Source organism: Microcaecilia unicolor, chromosome 12 (assembly GCF_901765095.1).
Source record: "Microcaecilia unicolor chromosome 12, aMicUni1.1, whole genome shotgun sequence".
NCBI classification, from domain to species: domain Eukaryota; kingdom Metazoa; phylum Chordata; class Amphibia; order Gymnophiona; family Siphonopidae; genus Microcaecilia; species Microcaecilia unicolor.
In genome coordinates, this window is record NC_044042.1 from 73,027,784 (window position 1) to 73,052,603 (window position 24,820).

The window sequence follows — 24,820 nt, forward strand, 5'->3', positions numbered from 1 at the left end:
TTTAAATTTACTACTTTGTAGCTTCATCGCGTGCCCCCTAAACCTAGTACATTTGGAAAGAGTAAACAAGTGATTCATGTCTATCCATTCTGCTCCATCTTTTCTCCAAGCTGGAGCCCTAACCGCTTTAGCCTTTCCTTATAGGCAAGTCGTCCCAACCCTTTATCAAAAGCCGTGAAAACAACGTAGGACCACCTAAACTTCTGGAAATCACTAAAAACCTATCTGTTCAAAAAGGCATACCCTACCGATCCAACCTAAATGCCTGAACTCTGCAACACAACGAAACCAAAGCTTGTAATGGACATAACATACCTCTTCCGCTCCATAATTCCCTAATGTGTCTTTTCACATGAACCTTATCCTACCAAAACACTACTTTGTATTTGTTCATACTGGAGTTGACAAACGCCCTCCGGTACTATGTAAGCCACACTGAGCCTGCAAATAAGTGAGAAAATGTGGGATACAAATGTAACAAACAAACAAATAATTAATTAATTCCACCACATGTTTTTTGAGATACGGTGACCAGAATTGCACAAAATATTTGAGGTGCAGTCGCACCATGGAGTGATACAAAGGCATTATAATGTCCTCATTTTTGTTTTCCATTCCTTTCCTAACAATACTTAACATTCTATTTGCTTTTTTAGCTGCCGCCACACACTGAGCAGAGGGTTTGAACGTATCACCAATGATGACACCTAGATCCCTTTGCTGGTCAGTGACTCCTAATGTGGAACCTTGCATTACGTAGCTAAAATTCAGGTTCCTTTTTCCCAGATGCATCGCTTTGCACTTCCTCACATTAAACATCATCTGCCATTTAGATGCCCAGTCTCCCAATCTCGTAAGGTCCTCTTGTGATTTAACAACTTTGAATAAACTTTGTGTCGTCTGCCTTTATGAACTTTTTTTTTTGTAAACTGCCTTGATATCCTTGTATCATCTGGTGGTATAACAAATGTTCAAATATAATAAAATAAATGATAACAGTGGTTAGCATATCCGGGTTTTAAAAAAATTTGGAAACGTTCCTGAAGAAGTCCACAGTCTAATATTGAGATAAACATGGGAGAAACCAGTGTTTGCCCTGGGATTGGCAGCATAGAATTTAACTATTATTTGGGATTCTGCCAGGTACTTGTGACCTGGATTTGCCACTGTTGGAAACAGGATACTGGGCTAGATAGACCATTGATCTGACCTGGTACAGCTTTTCTTATGTTCTTATGAAATGGTTAAGAATAAATTGAGGTCTTTAAAGAGAGACCTTTTCTAAAGGCTCGAAGGGTTGCTGGCCCAAGGCCTTGAGGACCAAATTCAGATTTCACTCAGGACCAGTAGGCCATAGTAGGGGCCTTAAAATGCACTGCTCCCTTCAATAACCTAACTGCGTCAGGATAAGTTGTCAAAGAAGACCTTTCTAAACAACCCCGAAAAAATGCAAGGGTTGCATTTTGATCCTTTCAGGGATCTTACCGTTAAGCCTTTGCTGTGACCTTGAAAGATCGCCAAAATGAAATGCAAGCTTTGGAAGTCCTAAGAGAGGCACAGTCTTATCAAAACAGCTGGTTTCTGACACTCTCCATACTCTTATGTAGGCTAAATATGTGGACTATTCCCTGGCTTGGAGCAAGACACAAATAACTGCCTCAGTATAAATGCAGCACCTTAGCCAAGACCACATAACAGCCAAACTTAAGACAAAAGTGGGCCGGATTTTTCATCACCACCAGTCCCTGAAACAGAAATCCCCTCTCCTTGGGAAGCTGGAGAGGTTGACTGAATTAGAGTAGAATGAGCTCTGCTTACCAGTCTGGTACATTAGGACCACATGGCCAGGATAAGAAGCAATCCTTTGAAACACCCAGCCTAACATGGAACATGGTGGAAAGACAGAAGGTTGTACTGTTGTCAGAGCTGCTCAAATGAGTCAGTTCATGGCATCCTTTGTGTCCGAGCAACCCCCCCCCCCCAGGTCTCCATCTTTTTCTCTGCACAAATATAACAGTGCTAGGGTGTCCCTATAACCAGCCCCTCCAAATGACACACTGATTATGATTTATAACAAATTACTACTCTACCTATGAAAAGTGTTTCCCAAGTTTGGTCCTGGAATACCCCTTGACAGTCAGATTTTCCACAATGAATATGCAAATCAAGTGTATGCAAATCAAGTTTATGCATATTCATTGTGGATATCCTGAAAACCTGACTGGCAAGGGGTACTCCAGTACTGGAATTGAGAAAGTGTGGGATATAAATGCCTAAAATAAATAAATAAACAAACACTGCATTACATAACTTAAAGCATAAAAGACAGCCATAAAACATTAAGTTCAGAGACCTATTGTTTCCTTTTCTTTCTGGTCCAAGGGATAGTGCTTATTTATGGCCCTGCCTACCCTAAGTCTAGCTTCAGGTTCTTCCCATTCCCCTGTGATCAGAGCTTGAATCACACGGTATACAGGAAAAGACTGTGAAATGGAAACTGAGTGGGATTTTCAATCTTCCTCAATATCCAAATGCAGTATCTTTGCTGGTCCAGTGTCTGCAAGAAAACCATGAGTAGGAGGGTGGTCAACTTGCTCCTATGTTCCTCGAGTTCTTTGTAACAAAAACACTTTCCTCCAGATTCTTAGTGCGCACACAGATCGCCGTGGATTCTATAAGTGTGAATAACTTAACAAGCTGAGTGCTGATATCAGCACTTTAACAAGCAATAATGAGCACTGACACTGATTAGAATGTAGGAACACACCTTGCTAAGCGTATTCTGTAATGATGTGCACCAATCTTCTATCGTGCACAGGCAAAAAGGGGTGTGGTTGTGGCGTTCCAAAATTTACACGCCTAGTTACAGATCACCCCGCTGGACACCTGAATGTGGAGTACCCCAAGGATCCCCCCTCTCACCAACCTTATTCAACCTGATGATGATACCTTTGGCTAAACTTCTAGCAACTGAAAACCTCAACCCTATGCAGATGACGTCACGATCTCCATTCCGTTTAGACACGATCAAAATGAAATCACCAGCGAGATTAACCAAAGCCTCCAAATAATGCACTCCTGGGCAGATGCATTCCAACTGAAACTAAATGCAGAGAAAACACGTCTTGTTCTCACCTCACAACATAATACAAAAAGCTTCCCTACCATAACCACACCATACTGTTCCTTGCCTATTTCGCAAAACTTGAAAATTCTAGGAGTAACCATAGATCGAAACCTCACTCTCGATGCTCACGTGAAAAACACGATGAAAAAGATGTTCTATTCCATGTGGAAACTCAAAAGAGTTAAACCTTTCTTCCCGAGATACATATTCCGCACACTGGTACAGTCAATGGTGATTACTGTAACGCACTGTACGCAGGTTGTAAAGAGCAGAACATCAAGAAGCTCCAGACTGCCCAAAATACTGCGGCCAGACTCATATTTGGAAAAAACAAATATGAAAGTGCAAAACCCTTAAGAGAGAAACTTCACTGGCTCCCACTTAAGGAACGTATTGCATTCAAGATCTGCACAATGGTACACAAAATCATTCACGCAGACGCCCCAATCTACATGTTAAACCTTGTGGACCTACCTCCCAGAAACGCCTCAAAATCATCCCGCAAATTTCTTGACCTGCACTTCCCCAACTGCACCGAAGTGCTGGCACCCTGACGCGGCGGTACCTCTACTACAGAGGGGGACCTCTCCTCTCGACGCTGCTGCTTCCTCGGCATCGACTCATCTCCGGCGCCGGGAGCCGGATGCATCGAGGGCGACCGATGACGGTGTTTCTTCATCTTCTTGCGATGCCCGTCATCGGCGCTTGGTGGAATTGAGGAGGAGGAGGTCGATCCCCCTCGGCCTCGAGGGACCGGGTTCGACAGGGTTCGGTCCCGAGGGCCCTGGGTAGAGGGAGTGACCGGGGCCGATTGCCCACGCGGCCTCTCACCCCTGCCTTCACAGGGGGACCGGCGGGCCGACGGGACCTGTGCTCCTGGGGTCGATGCCATCAGTGCCGATTTCGTGGACATCGATACCGGTACCGAAGAACCGGCCGTCGATACCGATGCCGTCGAAGTAGACGGGCCGGCGCAAGTTCCAAAAAGACGGTGCCGAAGAACTTGCCTCGCTACTTGCGTCCGTTTCCGGAGACCGAGACACAAAGTACACATCTTGGTATCGTGCTCCGGCCCGAGGCACTGGAGGCACCAAGCGTGAGTGTCGGTCTGCGAGATATGCCGGCCGCACCGACCACACTTCTTAAATCCACTTGGGACCTTCGAGGACATCGACGGAAAAATCGCGTCGGCGAAATCAAAGTCGTCGATGGTGGCGGTAAAAATCACACCTCGAAAAGAAATCGACCGCACGGCCACAAGGCCGCAACGCGACGCCTCCGCTAAGAGACGAGGGAAAACAAAGTTCAGCGTTTTTTTTTTTTTTGGTTTATAAAAGAAAACTAAGAGAAAACGCGAACAACGAAAAAAGAAGAAGATTCGCGCGAAAACGCGATCCGGTTTCCAGGGCTGACAGAGAGAGAGACGAACATGGCTCTCTCCAGCGCGGAAAAGAAAAGGACTGAGCGGGAACAGTCACGTACGGGCGGGAAGACGGCCGCGCAAGCGCGGTGGGCGTGCCCTGCGTGCGGGACCGCCCGCAAAGTTTTGTTCCGGTTGGTGGGGGCTGCCGTGGACGTCAACCCAGTCGTGAGAACAAGCAGCCTGCTTGTCCTCAGAGAACACCTTCTCCTACATGAGCACGAAGTTATGGAACGCACTACCTAGAGACCTGAAGACAATCAACGAAACAACTATCTTTCGCAAATCCCTCAAGACGTATTTCTTCAACAAAGCTTACAATGAAAACCCAGAACTGTACTAATCCACCTCTGAAAACCCATCATTTAATATTCCTACTAAATTCCTTCCTTCTTCTCTTTACTTCTTCCCCTAATTAATCTCTGCACAACAATAATTGTACCTGACATCCAGGATTAACTGTGTATAACAAAACTAAGTAAGCCACTTTGAGCCTGCAAAGAGGTGGGATACAAATGCAATAAATAATAATAATAATAATATGGCCCAGTGTGCCTAAATCTACATGCCCTGATTTACGACACGTTTTCGTTGGTATAAATGGATGCCTGCAAGTTTAGGCGCTGAAACTTCAGCAAAGCACATTCTTTAATCAGGTCCTAAATATATTGCACTGATTTCAGCGTCAGTTTTTTTTTTAGGTGCCATATACAGAATCTCCCCTTTTATGCAGAAGTAAAACAAATTCAGAGGGAAAAGTTCCCCTCCTGCCAGAGAATGCCAAGAGATTCCAGGGAACAATAAAAGGAGCTCTTTGCTGTTGAGTCATTAGACTCTAACACAGAATACCAGGAAAGGGAAGACAAAATGGCCACCATTTGCATTTCTTCTCTAAAGGGAAGTGGCTCCGTACAGCTTTCCCAACATAATCCCCCCCCCCCCCCCCCCCCAGGGATGTTACCAACTGATTCTCCAAATGTCACACATACTATGGGCTCCTGGCATGATCTGAACTCAAAATCATTCCACTGGGGCAAGCCCTGCAATGCCCCAATGACTTTGCTGACTCCTGCACCAAAAGCAGTGTTTTGTCAGCTCTACCGGCACTTTCATTCTGCCACTGAAGACACACTGCCACTGGCTGTTGAAAGCTACAGGCCATGACGCCAGCCTAAATTATCTCAGCGCCATGCCCACCGCTTAACTTCAGCTGCACTCTTCACAGCCTAGGTCCCAAAAAAACAACCGCCCTTGCTAAGCAAGACTGACCCTTTCCCTGGGTATGGCTGAAATGGCTCACCTCATTGCTGCCTCTGCCAAATAAAGTCTCCACAACTTTTTATTCTTTTTATCTATTTATTTGAAAAAATATATATCTATATCTAGCAAGAGAGAGATTGATCCTGGAGTAAGCTGAAGGGAGAAACAAGTAGGAGGGACCCCCCCCCCCCCCAATCAAAACAGCTAAAATAACCAAAGGGTGAGAGGAGTGAAGAAGGGGGGGGGGGGGGGGGGGGGAGGAAAGACTCATTCCTCTTAATATCCCCCTAAAAGGGAACTCCCAAAAAAAAGAATCTCTCTCCATGTTCAACTGATTTCCAGTTCTCCAACTGGGCCAGGAGCCATCCACACCAGAGTTAACCAGAAGCTGCAGAAAAAATCATAGTAAATGAAAGCAGATAAAAGACCAGTGTGGTATCCAGTCTACCCAGAAAGATAGCTAGGGTTGTACCTGCTGCTCCTACCCCCCCCCCCCCCACATATCTAGATCAGGGGTGCACAACCACAGTGCTCGAGGGGCACAACCGAGTCAGGTTTCCAAGATTTCCACAATGAATATGCATGAAATCTATTTGATTACAATGGAAGCAGTATGTGCAAATCAATCTCATGCATATTCATTGAGGAAATTTTTAAAACCCGACTGAGTTTGGTCCTTGAGGACCATTGGTGCCCACCCCTGATCTGGATATAGAAAGGTAAAATTATGTATCATACCTGATAATTTTCTTTCCATTAATCATAGCTGATCAATCCATAGACTGGTGGGTTGTGTCCATCTACCAGCAGGTGGAGATAGAGAGCAATCCTTTTGCCTCCCTATATGTGGTCATGTGCTGCCGGAAACTCCTCAGTATGTCGATATCCAAGCTCCATCCGCAGGACTCAGCACTTAGAGAATTACACCCACAAAGGGACACTCTGCCCAGCTCACCACCGCCGAAACGGGGGAGGGGAATTAACCCAGCTCATCCCCACACAAGTGGGGGAGGGGAATCCGTCCAGCTCATCCCCGCGGAGCGGGGGAGGGACACCACCCCGCCGATGCGGGGGGATCTGGCTTATCCTGTAACCGCAACCGCGGGAGGAGCTGACTGACCCTAACACCGCCGAAGCGGGAGGGGTACAAAGCTGCCCTACAGCCGCACGAAGCGGGAGGGAGCGCCGGCAGAATTTATGTCTCAATCCAGCCCCGTAAAACGGAGGGGAGAGGAATGCAGCAGCTCACTGTAACACAAATTCGTCTCAACTCTTGAAGAATCTAATTGAAAAAACTTGAACACGAAGTCCTCCTGAACAGGAACTGAAGACTGAACCTGAAATGCAACCAGAATATAAACAGTACAGATATCTGGGAGGGGCTATGGATTGATCAGCTATGATTAATGGAAAGAAAATTATCAGGTATGATACATAATTTTACCTTCCATATCATCATGCTGATCAATCCATAGACTGGTGGGATGTACCGAAGCAGTACTCACCCAGGGCGGGACATTGAAATCCCTGACCGCAACACTGAAGCTCCAAACCGGGCCTCCGCCCGAGCAACCACAGTCAAGCGGTAATGCCTGGAGAAGGTATGGGCCGATGCCCAAGTTGCCGCCTTGCATATCTCTTCCAAGGAGACGGGCCCGGCCTCTGCCATCGAGGCCGCCTGAGCTCTAGTGGAGTGAGCCTTCAGCTGGATAGGCGGCACCTTCCCTGCGGCCATATAAGCCGCTGCAATGGCTTCCTTGACCCATCTTGCCACTGTAGGCTTAGCAGCCTGCAGACCCTTAAGAGGACCTGCAAACAGGACAAACAGATGATCCAATTTCCGGAAATCATTGGTCACTTCCAAGTATCTGATGATGACTCGTCTCACATCCAGATATTTGAGAGCAGAGTATTCCTCTGGGTAGTCCTCCCTACGAAAGGAAGGGAGACAGAGCTGCTGATTCACATGGAAGCGAGAAACAATCTTGGGCAGGAAGGAAGGCACTGTGCGAATAGTCACTCCTGCCTCAGTGAACTGCAGAAAAGGCTCTCGACATGAGAGTGCCTGGAGCTCGGAAACTCTTCTGGCTGAAGTGATAGCCACCAAAAAGACTGCTTTCAACGTCAGGTCTTTCAGAGATGCCCTCGACAAGGGTTCAAAAGGCGGCTTCTGCAAGGCTCTTAGCACCAGGTTGAGATTCCACGCAGGCACCACTGAGTGCAGAGGAGGGCGCAGGTGATTAACTCCCTTGAGAAAACGTACCACATCTGGCTGCGAAGCCAGGGAAGCACCCTTCAGGCGGCCCCTGAAGCAAGCCAGAGCCGCTACCTGGACTTTAAGGGAACTGAGCGACAGGCCTTTCTCCAGACCTTCTTGCAGGAACGCCAACACTGAAGAAATTGGAGCAGTGAAGGGAGAAAGTGAGCCTGCTTCACACCACGCTGCAAAGGTACGCCAAACCCTGGCGTAAGCAGTAGAAGTAGAGTGCTTCCTCGCTCTCAGCATAGTGGCGATGACCTTGTCTGAGAAGCCCTTCTTCCTCAGACGCTGCCGCTCAATAGCCAGGCCGTAAGACCAAAGGGGGAGGGATCCTCCATCACCACGGGACCCTGATGCAACAGGCCCTGCTCCACTGGCAGCCGCAGAGGGTCGTCCACTGAGAGCCTGATCAAGTCCGCATACCAGGGACGTCTGGGCCAGTCCGGACCCACCAGGATTATCCGGCCCGGATGCTTTGCCACCCGGTCTAGTACCCTGCCCAACATGGGCCAGGGCGGGAACACATAGAGAAGCTCCTGTGTCGGCCACTGTTGGAGAAGAGCATCTACTCCCAGAGATCGAGGGTCCCGTCCTCTGCTGAAAAAGCGCGGCACTTGGCAATTGGCCGATGACGCCATCAGATCGATCTAGGCTCGGCTGGCCCCAGCGCTTCGTGATGTCCAAGAACGCCTGAGCCGATAACTGCCACTCTCCGGGATCCAAGGTATGGCGACTGAGAAAGTCCGCCTTGACATTCATGACTCCGGCAATGTGGGCCGCTGACAGCTGTTCCAGGTTCGCTTCCGCCCACTGGCATAGATTCATGGCCTCCTTGGCTAGAGGGGCGCTCTTGGTACCTCCCTGGCGGTTGACATAGGCCACAGCCGTGGCATTGTCCGACAGGACCCGTACTGGCTTCAACGCCAGTACCGGGAGGAACTCCAAAAGCGCCAACCGAATGGCTCTGAGTTCCAGGAGGTTGATAGACCACTTTGCCTCTGCAGGAGACCAGAGCCCCTGCGCTGTCCTTCCCAAGCAGTGGGCTCCCCAGCCCGTCAAAGAGGCGTCCGTCGTGACGACAATCCACTCCGGGGTCACAAGAGGCATCCCTGCAGACAACTTGTCTGTCTTCAGCCACCAGCTCAGCGCCTTGCGCACTGCTGGGTCCAAGGGAAGGCGCACAGCACAATCCTCCGACACCGGAGTCCAGCGCTGCAGCAGAGAGTGTTGTAGTGGTCTCATATGAGCCCTGGCCCAGGGCACTACTTCCATCGTGGCCGTCATAGAGCCCAACAGCTGCACATAGTCCCAAGCCCGAAGCGGAGAGGCTACTAGGAACTGGTCCACCTGAGCCTGAAGTTTGACAATCCAATTGTCCGGCAGGAACACTCTGCCCACTTGGGTGTCGAATCGAACTCCCAGATACTCCAGGGACTGAGTCGGGCGCAGCTGGCTTTTCTCCCAGTTGATGATCCACCCCAGGGAGCTCAAAAGAGCAATCACCCGGTCCAGAGCTTTGCCGCACTCTGCATAAGAGGGGGCTCGGATCAACCAGTCGTCCAGATAAGGATGGACTTGTACTCCTTCCTTTCGCAGGAAGGCCGCGATGACCACCATTACTTTGGAGAAGGTCCGCGGAGCAGTAGCCAACCCGAACGGGAGGGCTCTGAACTGGAAGTGTCGGCCCAGGACTGCAAAACGCAGAAAGCGTTGATGAGGAGGCCAGATGGGAATATGCAAGTACGCTTCCTTGATGTCCAAGGATGCCAGGAACTCCCCTGCCTTCACTGCCGCTATAACAGAGCGGAGAGTCTCCTTGCGAAAGTGCCGAACTTTCAAGGCCCGATTGACCCCTTTGAGGTCGAGGATAGGCCGTACAGAACCTCCTTTCTTTGGTACCACAAAGTAAATGGAGTAACGTCCCTTGCCAAGCTGATTTTCTGGCACCGGAACGACCGCACCCAGGCGGATCAGATTGTCCAAGGTCTGCTGCACTGCCACAGCTTTGTCCGGAGACTTGCAGGGAGAGAGTACAAACCCGTCTCTTAAGGGTCGGCAGAACTCTAGCTTGTAGCCGTCTCTGATGACTTCCAGCACCTAATCGTCTGAAGTTACCCTGGTCCACTCGCCCAGAAACGAGGACAGGCGTCCTCCAATCTGCACTGGGCCATGGACCAGGACCCCGTCATTGGGTACGAGACCCTGGGGGAGGACTGGAGGGCGCACCTCCGGGACGGCGGTCTCTGCGAAAGGAATGCTGCTTGGGGGAGAAGTTCCTCTTGAAGGAAGAGAGGGCAGAGGAGCCTGACTTGCCCGGGCGGTACCGACGGGCTTCCTGAAACCGTCCTCTGGAGTTACCGGGGCGAGCACTGGCCCGAGCCCTGACCTCTGGTAACCTCTTGCCCTTAGACGTGCCGAGATCGGTCACAATTTTGTCCAGCTCGACCCCAAAGAGCAGCTTGCCTTTAAAAGGCAACTTAGCCAGGCGGGACTTAGAGGCGTGGTCAGCAGACCAATGCTTCAGCCAAAGCCACCGCCGCGCAGAGACTGTCTGAGCCATACCTTTAGCCGAGGCTCTCAAGACATCATACAGTAAGTCTGCCAAATAAGCCAAGCCCGATTCCAGGGCCGGCCAATCAGCCCTCAAGGAAGGATCCGAGGGGGAAGCCCGCTGCACAATCGTCAGGCACGCCCTGGCCACATAGGAGCCACAAACTGAGGCCTGCAAACTTAAGGCAGCCGCCTCGAAGGACGACCTTAAGGCCGCCTCCAATCTTCTGTCTTGGGCGTCCTTTAGGGCCGTGCCACCTTCCACCGGCAACGCCGTTTTCTTAGTCACCGCAGTGATTAAAGAATCCACGGTAGGCCAAAGAAAGACCTCCCGTTCACTTTCAGGCAAAGGATAGAGGCGGGACATAGCCCTAGCCACTTTGAGGCTCGCTTCCGGGACATCCCATTGAGCTGAAATTAAGGTGTGCATGGCATCATGCACGTGGAAGGTTCTAGGCGGGCGCTTCGTCCCCAGCATAATGGCGGAGCCAACAGGGGCTGAGGGAGAGACGTCCTCTGGAGAGGAAATCTTCAAAATGCTCATGGCCTGCACTAACAGGTTGGGCAAATCCTCTGAGTGAAAGATCCGCGCTGCAGAGGGGTCATCCGCTCCATCCGAGCGGGAATCCGTCTCCTCCAAGGAATCCCCAAAGGACCGTTGGGAGAACTCAGATACGCTGCCCTCATCTACATCAGAGGAGACAGAGTCCTCTAAGGCCTGGGAATCCACCCGAGGGCGTTTACTTCCGGGGGCCTCAACCCCTTTATCGGACAAGGGAGAAGGGGCAGCGTTTTGCATAAGGAAGGCCTGATGCAGCAGCAAAATAAACTCGGGGGAGAAACCCCCCAGACTGTGCACTTCAGCAGCCTGGGCCACAGCCCTAGACGCACCCTCAACCGGCGCTCGCAAGAGCGGGGGAGAAACATGCTGCGCATCCAAGATGGCGTCCGGCGCGACACTCCGTGAAGGAGCCGCGCGGGAAGAACGGTGCTTAACTTTAGCCGCTTTTTTGCCGTCGCCCAAATCAAGGGCGGCCATGGCATTAACGTCTCCCAGCTCAAGGGCGGCCCAAGAAGAAGCCGTCCGAGCAGAGTGGCCGGCCAAGATGGCGGAGGCGAGCAGCGGGGGATGGGCGTTTATGGCGGGAAAAACCGCCGCACCGGAGGAAGACCCGGGACACTGACCGGCCTCCAAACTGACACCCAAGGGTGAATCAGACTTTAAGACCCCCGCATCCCCGCTAGAAGCGCACACGCGGTCCGGGGAGCGATTCTTCGCGCCCTCGCCCTCCGAGGCCATAGGCCACGTGGAGATCGATCGGGGAACCCCCTGCCCGCTATAAAAAGGTAAAAATTACCTGCTTCTCGCTCCGAGCTGTAACGAACTGGTGTCCCAGTGAGTAGCTGCAATAAACGTTTAAATAAACGTTGAAATAAACGCCCTTAAGGACGTCAAAAATTTTTTTTTTTTTTTTAACGAAGCCAGCGGGAGGGGGGAGAAAAGGAGGGACCTGGCACCACCAGGTTTGCACTTGCTCAAGAAGAGCCCTCAACCCCAGGTACTCAACAAAACCTAAAAATTAGGCTTGGAGACCTAGCCAGAGCTGCTGCTGTGTGTGACCACCACCTGCTGAGATAGAGAACATACTGAGGAGTTTCCGGCAGCACATGACCACATATAGGGAGGCAAAAGGATTGCTCTCTATCTCCACCTGCTGGTAGATGGACACAACCCACCAGTCTATGGATTGATCAGCATGATGATATGGAATGTGTTATTTATGGTTTGCATTCAGTAGAAAATCAACAGCTTTATATGGCGATTAGAAAACAGGGAACTCCTTGATTTTGTCATCTAACTTTGTTGTTTAATACTGTAATGTAAACAAATTTGGTTTACTTTGGCACAAAATTGCCATCAAGCCAACACTGCATAACTGACCACCCGAAGTTGCTGATTACCTAATTTTCTACCATGCAAACATGACATCAGTGTGATTTCACTGCTTACCCTACATGGTGAATGGAAGAAAGGGAACCAGTGAATTTTACCTCATCGGATTTACTGTGCACCTCTAAGTGAAGTTTTCAATACACATGCAGATGTATTGAAAACATGGCAAATACACCCTAATGCTGTTACATACCTTGTAAAATACAAGACTCAAAAAAATTATAACTGAACAGTTGTCCAGCATACATTCGGCTAAAAATTGTGACCTTTTTCAATTAATAATCTAAAAAAAACCAAACAACCCACAAGAGCTACTCCTCCAAAGTAATATGGTTAAGTTCAGTAACAGAACATGCTCAAAATGTCCTCCCCAAGCAGAAACACAAGTGTGAAGGCGTATACACCACCATCTAATTGTAGCATCCATCATGCATTAATCAAGTTTTTCCCATGCAATCAGCACACCTGGCATTATGCTGTATCAGTTTCATCACACTTTTTCAGACGCTTAAACCCCAGTGTCCAATTCTTTGTCAGAAATAAGTCGTTTTGCACTGTAATGTTTAGTATGTCACAAAAAACAGAGACAGAAACAAAAAAAATGAAGGCAGATAAAGGTCACATGGTTCATCCAGTCAGTCCATCCATGTCATCTACTATCCTTTCCTAGCCCTATGTACTTGTCTTACGCAACTCCCATCTTGTAGAAGTAATGATTTTGTTAACCAGGTAGGAAAGTCAATATACTCACTGTTGTGGGAGCTGGGACTGGAGATGGGGCATAAGATGGCCTTTCTGTTTTAAAAATAAATAAATAAATAAATAAATAAATACACTTGATCTAAACAATTCAAAAATAACATTAAGATGTGACAATGGTGCCAATCTCCCTAATTTGCCAATTTATTTAGACCTAGTGAAAAGTGTTTGCTATCACTAAGTACCTATGAATATATAGAACTATTACAGTATATGAAACTTACATCAAGTGTCCAGCATCACAGAAATAAAAAAAAATAAAAAAACCTCTAGTGGCAGTGTATTTGAATTACTAGTGAATACTTTGGAGATTATGATAACTTAATTGGACCAAGTATGTATACTTAGATGCCACATATGGGACCAATATTTGATCTGCATATGACCAGAAATGGCAATCTGTTTTTTTTTTTTTTTAATGTCTATCTGCTGGTCTTCTGTTAAAATCAGATTTCTTCTGGCCTTTAAATATCAGTACCAGCACTCTGTTATGGAGGCAAATTAAACTGTCCACAGTTTGTAAACAGAGAAATCTGCAACTTACACTGTTTTGGGTAAACAGTGTAAAAAGTCAAATCATGGTTGCCACGAAAGAGAAGTCAATCCAAGACTTTTTAAATGAACAATTTCCACATTGTGGGGAACTGAGACAGATTAAGAAATTACTTGATGAAGATTTATTGCTTAAAACATTTACTTTGGAACCCTTTTACTAAGCTGCACTATAAAGTGACCTGGGTTTCTCACGTGCTGAGGCCACTTTCAGTGCAGCTGTAAAATGGGTGCATTTTCCCTTCTGGCAATAATTGCCATGTACTAATTATCTCATTAACGCTTGGCCATTAGTGCATGAACTCTTAACTACACCTATTTTCTAGGCCCTAAACCTGTCGTTTCTTTATCTACAATATTAGCAAAATTCGCCCCTTCCTTTCTGAATACGCTGCCAGAACCCTTATCCACACCCTTGTCACCTCTCACTTGGACTATTGCAATTTACTTCTCACTGGTCTTCCGCTCAGCCATCTCTCTCCTCTCCAATCTGTCCAAAATTCTGCGGCATGACTTATTTTCCGCCAGAATCGTTATACCCACACTAGCTCGCTCCTCAAGTCACTTCACTGCCTCCCTGTCCGCTTCCGCATTCAGATTAAACTTCTCGTTCTGACCTTTAAATGCATCCACTCTGCAGCCCCCCAATTACCTCTTCACTCTCATCTCTCCCTACATTCCTCCCCGTGAACTCTGCTCGCTGAACAAATCTCTCGTCGTCCCCCTTCTCCTCCACTGCTAACTCCAGGCTTCGCTCCTTTTCGCTCGCAGCACCTTATGCCTGGAATAGACTTCCTGGACCTATACGTCTAGCTCCATATCTACCTATTTTCAAATCTATGCTGAAAACCCACCTTTTCACTGCTGCTTTTTAGCTCCTAGCCACTACTCAATTGCCCTCCCCTTGTCCCTTCCTTCCTTCTCACCCATTACTTCCCTCACCCGTAACTGTCTTGTCTGTCTGTATTATTTAGATTGTAAGCTCTTTTGAGCAGGGACTGTCTCTTTGTATCAGGTGTTCAGCGCTGCGTGCGTCTGGTAGCGCTATAAAAATGCTAATAATAATGTGTGGCGACTCCCAACCCTAAACACATCCCCAGTGCTAAAAAAATATATATATCTATATTATTATTTTTTAGCACATGGGAAGCATGTGCAGATGCCAAAACTATTGTGGTACGCCTGATTACCGTAGTTTAGTAAAAGGATCCCTTTGGTTGACATTACTTGGGGGCCCTTTTACTACTGTGTAAGCATTTGCGCGCCAAAATGGAGTTACCAAGCAGCTACCGTGTGGCTCTTGTGGTGATTTCAATTTCAGTGCATGTCTAAAAAATAATTTTTATTTTCAGATGCGTGCCAAGTGGCATTTGACGAACGTAGGTCATTACCGCCCGGTTACCGCATTGAAACTTTACCGCTAGGTCAATGGCTGGCGGTAAGATCTCAGACCCAAAATGGACGCGTGCCAATTTTGATTTTGCCACACATCCATTTTCGGCACAAATTTTAAAAAGGCATTTTTTTGCAGGCGCACTGAAAAATGGATCTGCGCGTGCCCAAAACACGTGCCTACACTACCGCAGGCCATTTTTCAGCACACCTTAGTAAAAGGATCCCTTGATTATTTAATGTTGTTTTCTAAGTGAGAAACAAGTTAAATAAGAAACAGTAATAAAATAAAAGTACAATTATGTCAACTTCATTGGGAACACAAACCCGAGTCAACTTACTAGAACTTTAAAAACCTGAAACACTAATGGGCAACTGGCCCATTGTGAACAGCCAAGCACAGAACTGGCTTTGCTTCTATTTTATTAGGAGCAAGTAAAGATAAAATTTGTTGGAGGCCTTCTGAATTTGCAGACAACGAACAGCTGCCTCCCTTGGGAGGTATTTTAACCACTTTCATCACTCTGTAAAATCAGAATTTTAACCTCCATCCTGAATAAAAATTTTTTACATTACTTACTTGACATTTTGAAACCTTAATCTTCAGATTGATGACACTGGATCTGAAATGTGAAAAAACAAAACAGAACCATGAGTAACAGCTGGAAAAATTATATTAAAGAGATGAACATAAGAAAAGCCATGCCGAGTCAGACCAAGGTCCATGAAGCTCAGGAACCTGACTCCTACAGTGGCCAGTCCGGGTCACGTGTACCCAGAAGACCCCAAAAAGTAGATCCAGTTTCTCATAGCTCATTTCAAGGGACAACAAAAGGCTTTCCCCAAGTCTACCTGGCTAATAATTTTTATGGACTTCCCCCACAAGTTCAAATATCTTTTGAGCCCTGCTGTGTTAGTCGCCTTAAACACATCCTCTGACAACAGATGATTCCATTATGTAACTGCATGAAAAAATACTTTCTATATTCGCTTTCAATCTCTTGGTTAATTTTATGGAGTGTCTTCTTGATTTAGAATTGTCTGAAAGGTTTTATAAATTTCCTATTTAATCTTTCCAGCCCACACATTATTGTATAAACCATCCTCTCCCCTTTCTTTTACAAGCTGCACACTAACCTGTTCAACCTTTCTTCATATATAAACATGACCCCAGATAAAGGCCATATGACCCATCCAGTTTGCCCATCCTCTGTAACCCCTAATTCTTCCTGTTACTAAGCGAGCCCACATGCTTATCCCATGCGTTTTTAAATTCTGGAACAGTCCTCGACTCCACAACCTTCACCGGGAGACCATTCCTTGCCTCCACCACCCTGTCAAATAGTACTTCCTTAGATTATTCCTAAGCCTATTCCCTCTTAACTTTGTCATATGCCCCCTCATTCCAGAGCTCTCCTTCAGTTGAAAAAGGCTCTCTTCCTGTACATAAATGCCCTTGATATACTTAAACATCTATCATGTCTCCTCTCTCCCTCCTCTCTTCCAGCGTATACATGTTGAGGTTCATAAGCCTGGCCCTATAATTTTTGCGTTAAAGACCGCTTACTAATTTTGTAGCCACCCTCTGGACCGACTCCATCCTGTTTATATCTTTCCGTAGGTGTGGTCTCCAGAACTGCACGCAGTACTCCAAATGGGGCCTCACTAGAGACTTATACAACGGCACTATCGCATCCTTTTTCCTGCTGGTTATGCCTCTCTTTATACACCCAAGCATCCTTCTGGCTTTGGCCGTCGCTTTTTCTACCTGTTTGGAAGCTTTAAGGTCATCAGACACAAATCACCCCCAAGTCCCTCTCTTCCTTCGTACCCTGAAGCACTTCACCCCTTATACTGTACCGTTCCCTAGGAAATCAAACCCTGAAAGTCTATATACAGTAAAATCCAGGTGTAATGATATTACTGGTCCAGTAGCAGATACTACAACCTTCAAAGTAATCCATTACACAGATGATATGTTCAGACATCTCTAACTAGAAAATCTGTGCTACGTAGCAACTTACTTGAATCCATCATTATCGTAAAAGTAAACAGACTTTCATTCTCAGTCTTACCTAATTCTTAATGTTCTTTTCATGCAAAACCTTAAAGGCTACCACCACATATGCTGCATAAATTCTTTTTATAGACTTCAACATATTTACAGTGTAATATATATAATTTTTGTTTTGTTTTTGGCAGATGCTGGCTGAGTTTCAAGTTTCCTCAATTGTTTCATTCATTTTGGAATTTCTAGAACATCCTTTCTGCAAAAGGAATTTCTAGACAAGCCCTTTCTGCCCTATCCTTAAACACGCCCCCCCCCCCCCCCACCCAATTAACTATTCCTGTAAGTATTAAATATACTGTAAGAACACATGGAGAAAAAAAGTAGAGTTGCATGTATAGTCTTCTACTCCAACCAAAGAGCCATTTCAGGAGTCATGTATCTTAAGAAAGGCTTGGTTTTCCCGTACAGTTCAGTGGTAATCCGTTGCACCCTTGTGGTGCTTGTTTTGTTTGATACATCATGATAAAACAAGCCCTGCTCAAGATGCATGACTGCAAAGGCAGAATGAGCGCCAAACACGGGTCCACGTTGAGTCTGCTTGCATGTTTATTGATATTCACCAATAAATTTCTTCAGTACCACTATATGTCTGTTTGGTTGGACTGGAAGTCTATTCATGCATACCTACTTTTCCCTGCTTGGATTTTATACGTAGGGTTGTTTTTTCCTTTTCTGTTGTGTGTCAGTAAGAACACATAACAGAGCTCACAATCTAGTCAAAGCGCATTATAAGAGTCTTCAAAAATGTTTTTAATGTGATAGAAATCAAAGTTTTGATCTGCTGGAGCCAAGAGTTACAATTTAAAACAAGTCTCAAAGAAGTTAGGATGAATATAGTTGGAGCATGATGTACAAATCCAGATAGAAGACATTTAGGGGTCCTAATAAGCTGCACACTAGCACTTACTGCAGCTTAGTAAAACGTCTTACCACGGGACATGCTCAGATGTCCTGCAAAGTTCTGAATTCGTGTGCGCTAAAAATTGTTGTTGTTGTTGTTGCTGCTGGAGGAGGCGTATCGAGGGGGGGGGGGGGGGGGGAAGAGAGCAGACTAGAGACCTGCACGGGAATCATGGGATTCCCGCGGGGACGGAAGCAGTTCCTGTGGGAGTGTAAGCTGCACCTTCACCAGCCTCTCATCTACCGATTACCAAGTTCTTTGAGTGTTGTCTCCTCCCCCTCTTCCTCCTTGCTTTAACAGCACAAATGCGGAATTCAAAAAGGCATGGGATGAACACAGAGGATCTCTAAATAGAAAATAGACGTTATAAAAAAAACCTAACCTTAAATGGCTGCATGTGTGTGGATGTGTCAAGTGACACTTATTGGTGATTCTGGCTGTGATGAACTAGGGCCGATACCGGGCAGACTTGTGTGGTCTGTGTCTCATATATGGCAATCTGGTTTAGGACGGGCTGGAAAGGGCTTAGACAGCAACTTCAGTGGCTGGAATATGAGGACAGTGCTGGACAGACTTTTATGGTCTGTGTCTCACAAATGAGAAGATGAATAGACTGGAGTGAGCTTTGACAGCAACTCCAGAAGTTGGAACATAAGGATAGAGCTGGATAGACTTCTATGGTCTATGTCCCAGAAACACCAAAGAATGACCATAATTAAGTATATAACATCACACTTGTTGATTTAATCATGAATTGAATGAGTGTGACTACTGGGCAGACTGGGTGGACCATTCACATCTTTATCTGTCATTGCTTACTATGTTACTGTTAATCCTTTCTGCTCCCGGGCTAATGTGCAGACCTCAGCTCTGACCCAGGCATGAGAATCAGATGTCACCTGACCTACTGGTGCGTGCATGTGGCGATCTCTCAGCACACAGTGCCAGTGAATCAGAGACAAAATCTTACATGTGCGCACCAGAGTGTTCCAACTTCCATTCATTCCTTGTCTGCAGTGGCTCAAATCCAGAGACAGAGAACCGACCGGAATTTTCTTTTATGTACCATTAAATTCTTGCAGGGATGGGTTAAATTCTTGTGGGGACGGTTTGGGATGAGATAAATTCTGGTGGGGATGGGTAAGATTTCTGTACCCGTGCAACTCTCTAGCGCAGACCTTCCTGCATTAATCAGTTAGTACAGCCACATTACTGCAAGCTAACTGGTTAGTAGCTCAGGGTTACTGCATTAGACCTTGCCACCTACAAAACAGGCGTTAGTACGTGCTCCCATGGTAATTCTTTTTAATGGCTACATACTAATGACAACACTAGCATGTGGCCATTGATAGAAAAAATAGAAAATCAGCCATTTTCTGGCTGCAGTAAAAAATGGCCTTAGCGCGGATGAGAGAAACCCATCTTTTACTGCAGCTTAGTAAATGGACCCTTAGGAAACAATTTTCTGGTATGTCATGTAGTTGCAAGAAATAGAAGTGAACTTCCCTTGCTTGTAAAATAGCACATTTGAAAATTTATATATGAATGCCATCCTTCTCCCCCTGCCTAAACACAGATCCAGCTGAAACCATGCATGCTGTGGAAGCCTCCATACAATTTTAATTGGGCAGTAAACAATTTTCAGACTGGGCAATTTACTAGCATAACTAGCTCTATGCTTGGAACAACCTTCCTGAGCCCTTATGCCAAGCCCCCTCCCTGCCCGTCTTCAAGTCTTTGCTTAAAGCCCACCTCTTCAATGCTGCGTTCGGCACCTAACCCTTACCGTTCAGTGAATCCAGACTGCCCCAATTTGACTGCCCCTATCGGACCGACCGTTCACTTGTCTATTAGATTGTAAGCTCTTTGAGCAGGGACTATCTCTCTTTGTTAAATTGTACAGCGCTGCGTAACCCTAGTAGCGCTCTAGAAATGTTAAGTAGTAGTAGCTCTGAAAACTGTCTTTCTAAAGATATTAGGACCTCAGCAATACAAGAGTCTATTAATGGGCCTATCACATAAAGATCTCTCCTGTACCCAGGTGGGAAGTGCTATTCAAGCTTCTGATGACGGCCATAATAATAAATCAGTCTAATTTTTATTTAACCTTTGGGGGAAGGGGGGGGGGGGGGGAGTAGGAAGAAAGAAAGAAATAAAGAGGTTGACACCTGGGCAACTTTTAACAAACCATGTGAAACAAATTCAGTTTTATATACATGATATGACTTTATTCACAAGCGCTTATACAAGGACATCCTCATCACCTTCCGGATTTGCGCTCACTGCAGCTTCTAGTAAAACGAAAACAAAAAAAACGACAACACCCACACAGGTATTTACCGATCCAATAAAATTGGGCGCATCACCTCTGCCTTTTTTTTTTTTTTGACTGAAATCTAAGTACAAGATCTATCTAACCTCTAAGCTCATGGTGGTTCATACTCTGTTGAGTTGTCCTCTGCAATACTGACAGGCGAGCATCACCTTATAAAATCGAAAGGGTTACACTTCCTTTTACTTATTAAAATAAGTCGTATTTCATATATATATTTATTTAGATTTGGATTCCACATCTTTCCCAAAAATGCCCGAAGGGAGTTAGAATTGTAAAAAAATGCAATAACTATACAACATCAAAACTAACTCATTTTTATTCTTAACCATTCAAAGTGACTCCAAGCAACCGGCCCCAAATGCTTAATTTAATGTGTATTAGGGATAAACAGCTGGCCAGGCGCCTTTTACAACAAAGGCTTGCGGGAGTGACGGAAAGGCCGCAGCCCGGCACTTGAACAACTCCACGAAGGGTGCAGCAGGAAGAGCCTAACCTGAGAGCTCCGGTGCCGGGTGTAGGGTGGGCTAGGGGAGAGGAAATAGAGGCCGCTGCCTCAGGCTACACTCACCGATCACCGCTGCCGCCACCAACGAATCCCCTTTGTGCCCGGCCGGCGCCCCGAAGCCGCATGAACACTGAGCTGACCGTTCGCGTCCGCACATTCCACCCGGCCACCGCTGCTGGTATTTACTCACCCTCACTCCTCGCCTAAAAACCTACAATGCGCACCACTGCTCATAACCCTTTCCAAACATTTTTTCCCAGTATTATCTTTAGATCCTGCACGCTGATTTTTTTTTTTTGGAGTGCTGGTTAGAAACGTAATAAGCGACGAGAAACTGTTTCAAATGTTTATTTTCGTCCTCAGACGAACTCGATAATTATACCAACGGAAGACGAATCTGCTGTTTCTTAGTTATGAATGCGCGCGCGGAGGATCACGTCATCATCATCACGTGCCGTAGTCGTAAACTAGTAGAACAGTTTGTTTCAATTGTTCATGAATCATGTTCTGTGAGTGTGATGGTGGTCGTTATTGGAGGCTGGTTACTCGTTCTATGGTTTATTGTTATAATTATTAAGTACAATTATTATTTTCAATTATATAGTTAAATGTTTAATTGCAAACTCAGGGGGGCTTTTACTAAAGCTTAGCTCGAGTCATTTGGGCCCTGCTGAGGTTTTAGTTTGCCGCCCGTTTCCCGTCAGATATGAAATGTGGAATGAAAACAGTTTAAGTAGGTTTCTAAAAATATACTTTTGCGCATTTCCCCCCGCCCTACTCACCCTAAGAATGAACAAAGTAATCTATGTAGTTGGGGGCTGAAGGGTACACCTTGGTCCTACTCCTAGCCCATGAAAATGTCAGTGTGGCCGGCAGTAAAGAGCTGCACTGTAATGAGCTTTTAAATGGTCCACAGTGAAAATAACGACATTTTGGAGTTAGGTTATTACTGGCAGGGCTGGCCCTAGCGCTAGGCAAAATAGAAAGCAGCCTCGGCCGCAAAATCAAACGTGCATTAGGTGTGTGAAACTCAATTTAGCCCCTTCCTGTTCACAGCCAGAGGGTCCTCTCCTTTATTCTCTCCCTGCTCTTGCTAATGGTCAGTGCAGTAAAACTAGTCTCTCCATTGCCCCAAATACAAAACAAATATAGAGACCCTCCTTTTACCAAGGTACGGCGGCAGTGCCAGGGCTGTCTTTCCTGTGCTCCAGGGCCCCTTTTACGGCAGCAGGTAAGACCCCAGGCACACATGGCTGTGCGGTAAGAGAACTCTTACCATTGAGGTGGAGATAAAGGCTCCCACGCTAACCCAGCGTTAACCGGGCAGTGTGCACCAATACCCGATTACCACCGTGCAAGCCATTTCTGGGGGGTTTCTTTTTCCCCTGGAAATGGCGAGTGCTTGGGGTGGGACTATCGCTGGTGGCTGTGTTGGGCCGGCAGTAGTCCTAGAAGAAACATAGAAACATGACTGCAGATAAAGGCCACATGACCCATCCAGTCTGCCCATCCCTAATTGTTCCTGTTATTAAGCAAACCCACATGCTTATCCCATGCCTTTTTAAATTCTGGAACAGTCCTCGACTCCACAACCTCCACCGGGAAGCCATTCCACTCCTCCACCACCCTTTCTGTGAAATAGTACTTCTTTAGATTACTCCTAAGCCTATTCCCTCTTAACTTTGTCATATGCCCCCTCATTCCAGAGCTCTCCTTCATTTGAAAAATGCTCTCTTCCTGTACATAAATGCCCTTGAGACGTCTCTATCATGTCTCCTCTCTCCCAGCGTATACACGTTGGGGTTCATAAGCCTGGCCCTATAATTTTTGCGTTCAAGGCCGCTTGCTAATTTTGTAGCCACCCTCTGGACCAACTCCATCCTACATAGTAACATAGTAGATGACGGCAGAAAAAGACCTGCACGGTCCATCTAGTCTGCCCACGATAAACTCATATGTGTATACCTTACCCTGATTTGTACCTGTCTTTTCCAGGGCACAGCCGTATAAATCTGTGCAGCAGTATTTCCCATCTCCCAACCACCAGTCCCTCCTCCCATCACCGGCTCCGGCACAGACCCCGTATAAAAAGTCTGCCCTCCCCCATCCTAGCCTCTCAACCACCAACCCCTTTACAGGATATCTTTCCATAGGTGCGGTCTCCAGAACTGCACGCAGTACTCCAAATGGTCTCTTACTAGAGACTTATACAACGGCACTATCATCTCCTTTTTCCTGCTAGTCATGCCTCTCTTTATGCACCCAAGCATCCTTCTGGCTTTGGTTGTCACTTTTTCTACCTGTTTGGAAGCTTTCAGGTCATCAAACACAATCACCCCCAATTCCCGCTCTTCCTTCGTACACTGAAGCATTTCACCTCCTATACTGTATTGTTTCCTCGGATTCAAGCATTGATTGTAACCACAGTAAGATGGAATATCAAATCTTGTCCTCCTTCCTCCCACCAGTGGCTTTGGCAATGGGGGCTTGATTCCCCTCTCCCATTGGACTCAGGCCCCCTCTAAACCTGCAGCACACTCTTATTGTTTCTATAGTGCTACTAAGAGACACTCCCTGCTCGACATAGTTTACAATCTAATCAAGACAGACAAGGGATTAGAGAATTACTTATGGTGGGAATGATAAAATAGACCTGGGTACTGAACAACTGAATAAATCTATATGTTCAGCTATTTTTTCATACCAAGGTACTAAATGGTAGAATTCCTTGCCGAAAAAAATAAGATCCAAACATGATTACTTGGTTTTTTAAGTTTTTTTTAAATCTTTCCTTTTCAAAAAAATTCTGTCAGTTGACCCTGGTGCCTAATCTCTCCCCTTCCATTCTCCCCATTATGCTGTATTATTAAATGATTCTTTTCTTATTGATAAGTGTGGGTTTATGTATTTTGTTTCATATTTTGTAATGACTTTTTTTTTTAGCTTGTTAGCCACATTGAACTCAAAATTGTGCAGGAAAATGTGGGGTATAAATGTCATAAATAAATACTTTGGAGTTAGAAGATAAAAACAGCCTCAAAAAAGTGAGCTTTTAGCCTAGATTTGAATACTCCTGAGATGGAGCTTGACATACTGACTCAGGAAGTCTATACCAGGCATGTGGTTCAGCAATTTAAAAGGAATGGAATCTGGAGTTGGAAGTGGAGGAGCAGGGTACAGATAATGAATGAAGTTCCCGGAATATAGGGAGAGATAAGAGTGGAGAAGTACTGAGAAGCAGCAGAGTGAATGCACTTGTAATTCAATAAGAGGAGTTTGAACTGTATGCAGAAACAGATAGGGAGCCAATGAAGTGACTTGAGAGGGCTGATATGAGTGTGGCAACACTGGCGGAATATAAGTCGTGCAGCAGAATTTTGAATGGATTGAAGGGAGAGAGATGGCTTAGTGGGAGACTTGTGAGATGCAAGTTATAGTAGTCTAAGCAGCTGTTCAAGCCCGACCAGACAAAGAAATGTAGTGACTGAGCTGCTCCCCTCTTCCTTGCAATGCTTCTGTAATGCAGAAGTCAGCAGTGTGTCTCCTGCCACCGACACCAGGATTTCTCACACAAGAACTGAGCATGCTTGGGGAGTCCTGGAGTTAGCTGCTAGAGGCACACCGCCAACTTCTGCATTATAGAAGTAGCACAAGGAGGCGGGGAGCAGCTCAGGTACTGTATTTCTTTGGCTGGCAGAGCTTTGACATCCCCGCCAACAAAGGTATGCTTATTG

The 24,820-nt window shown here is 46.3% G+C and overlaps 1 protein-coding gene across 3 annotated transcripts in view; it reads right to left on the bottom strand.

Moving 5' to 3' along the window:
- The window catches only part of SMARCE1 (SWI/SNF related, matrix associated, actin dependent regulator of chromatin, subfamily e, member 1), an 86,433-nt gene extending 64,960 nt beyond the window's left edge, over nucleotides 1-21,473 (bottom strand). The window contains exons 1-3 of one of the 3 annotated variants that reach the window (XM_030221160.1): nucleotides 21,150-21,473; nucleotides 15,855-15,897; nucleotides 13,323-13,366 (exon numbers count right to left, since the gene is read on the bottom strand). In XM_030221160.1, the coding sequence (XP_030077020.1) occupies nucleotides 13,323-13,366; nucleotides 15,855-15,861 (51 nt within the window). In that variant the 5' untranslated portion in view covers nucleotides 15,862-15,897; nucleotides 21,150-21,473. Of the gene's footprint in view, nucleotides 1-13,322; nucleotides 13,367-15,854; nucleotides 15,906-21,074; nucleotides 21,100-21,149 lie in introns of those variants that run through there. The other 2 variants (XM_030221162.1, XM_030221163.1) reach the window with 2 other exon arrangements.
- Between the last annotated feature and the right edge of the window lie 3,347 nt (nucleotides 21,474-24,820).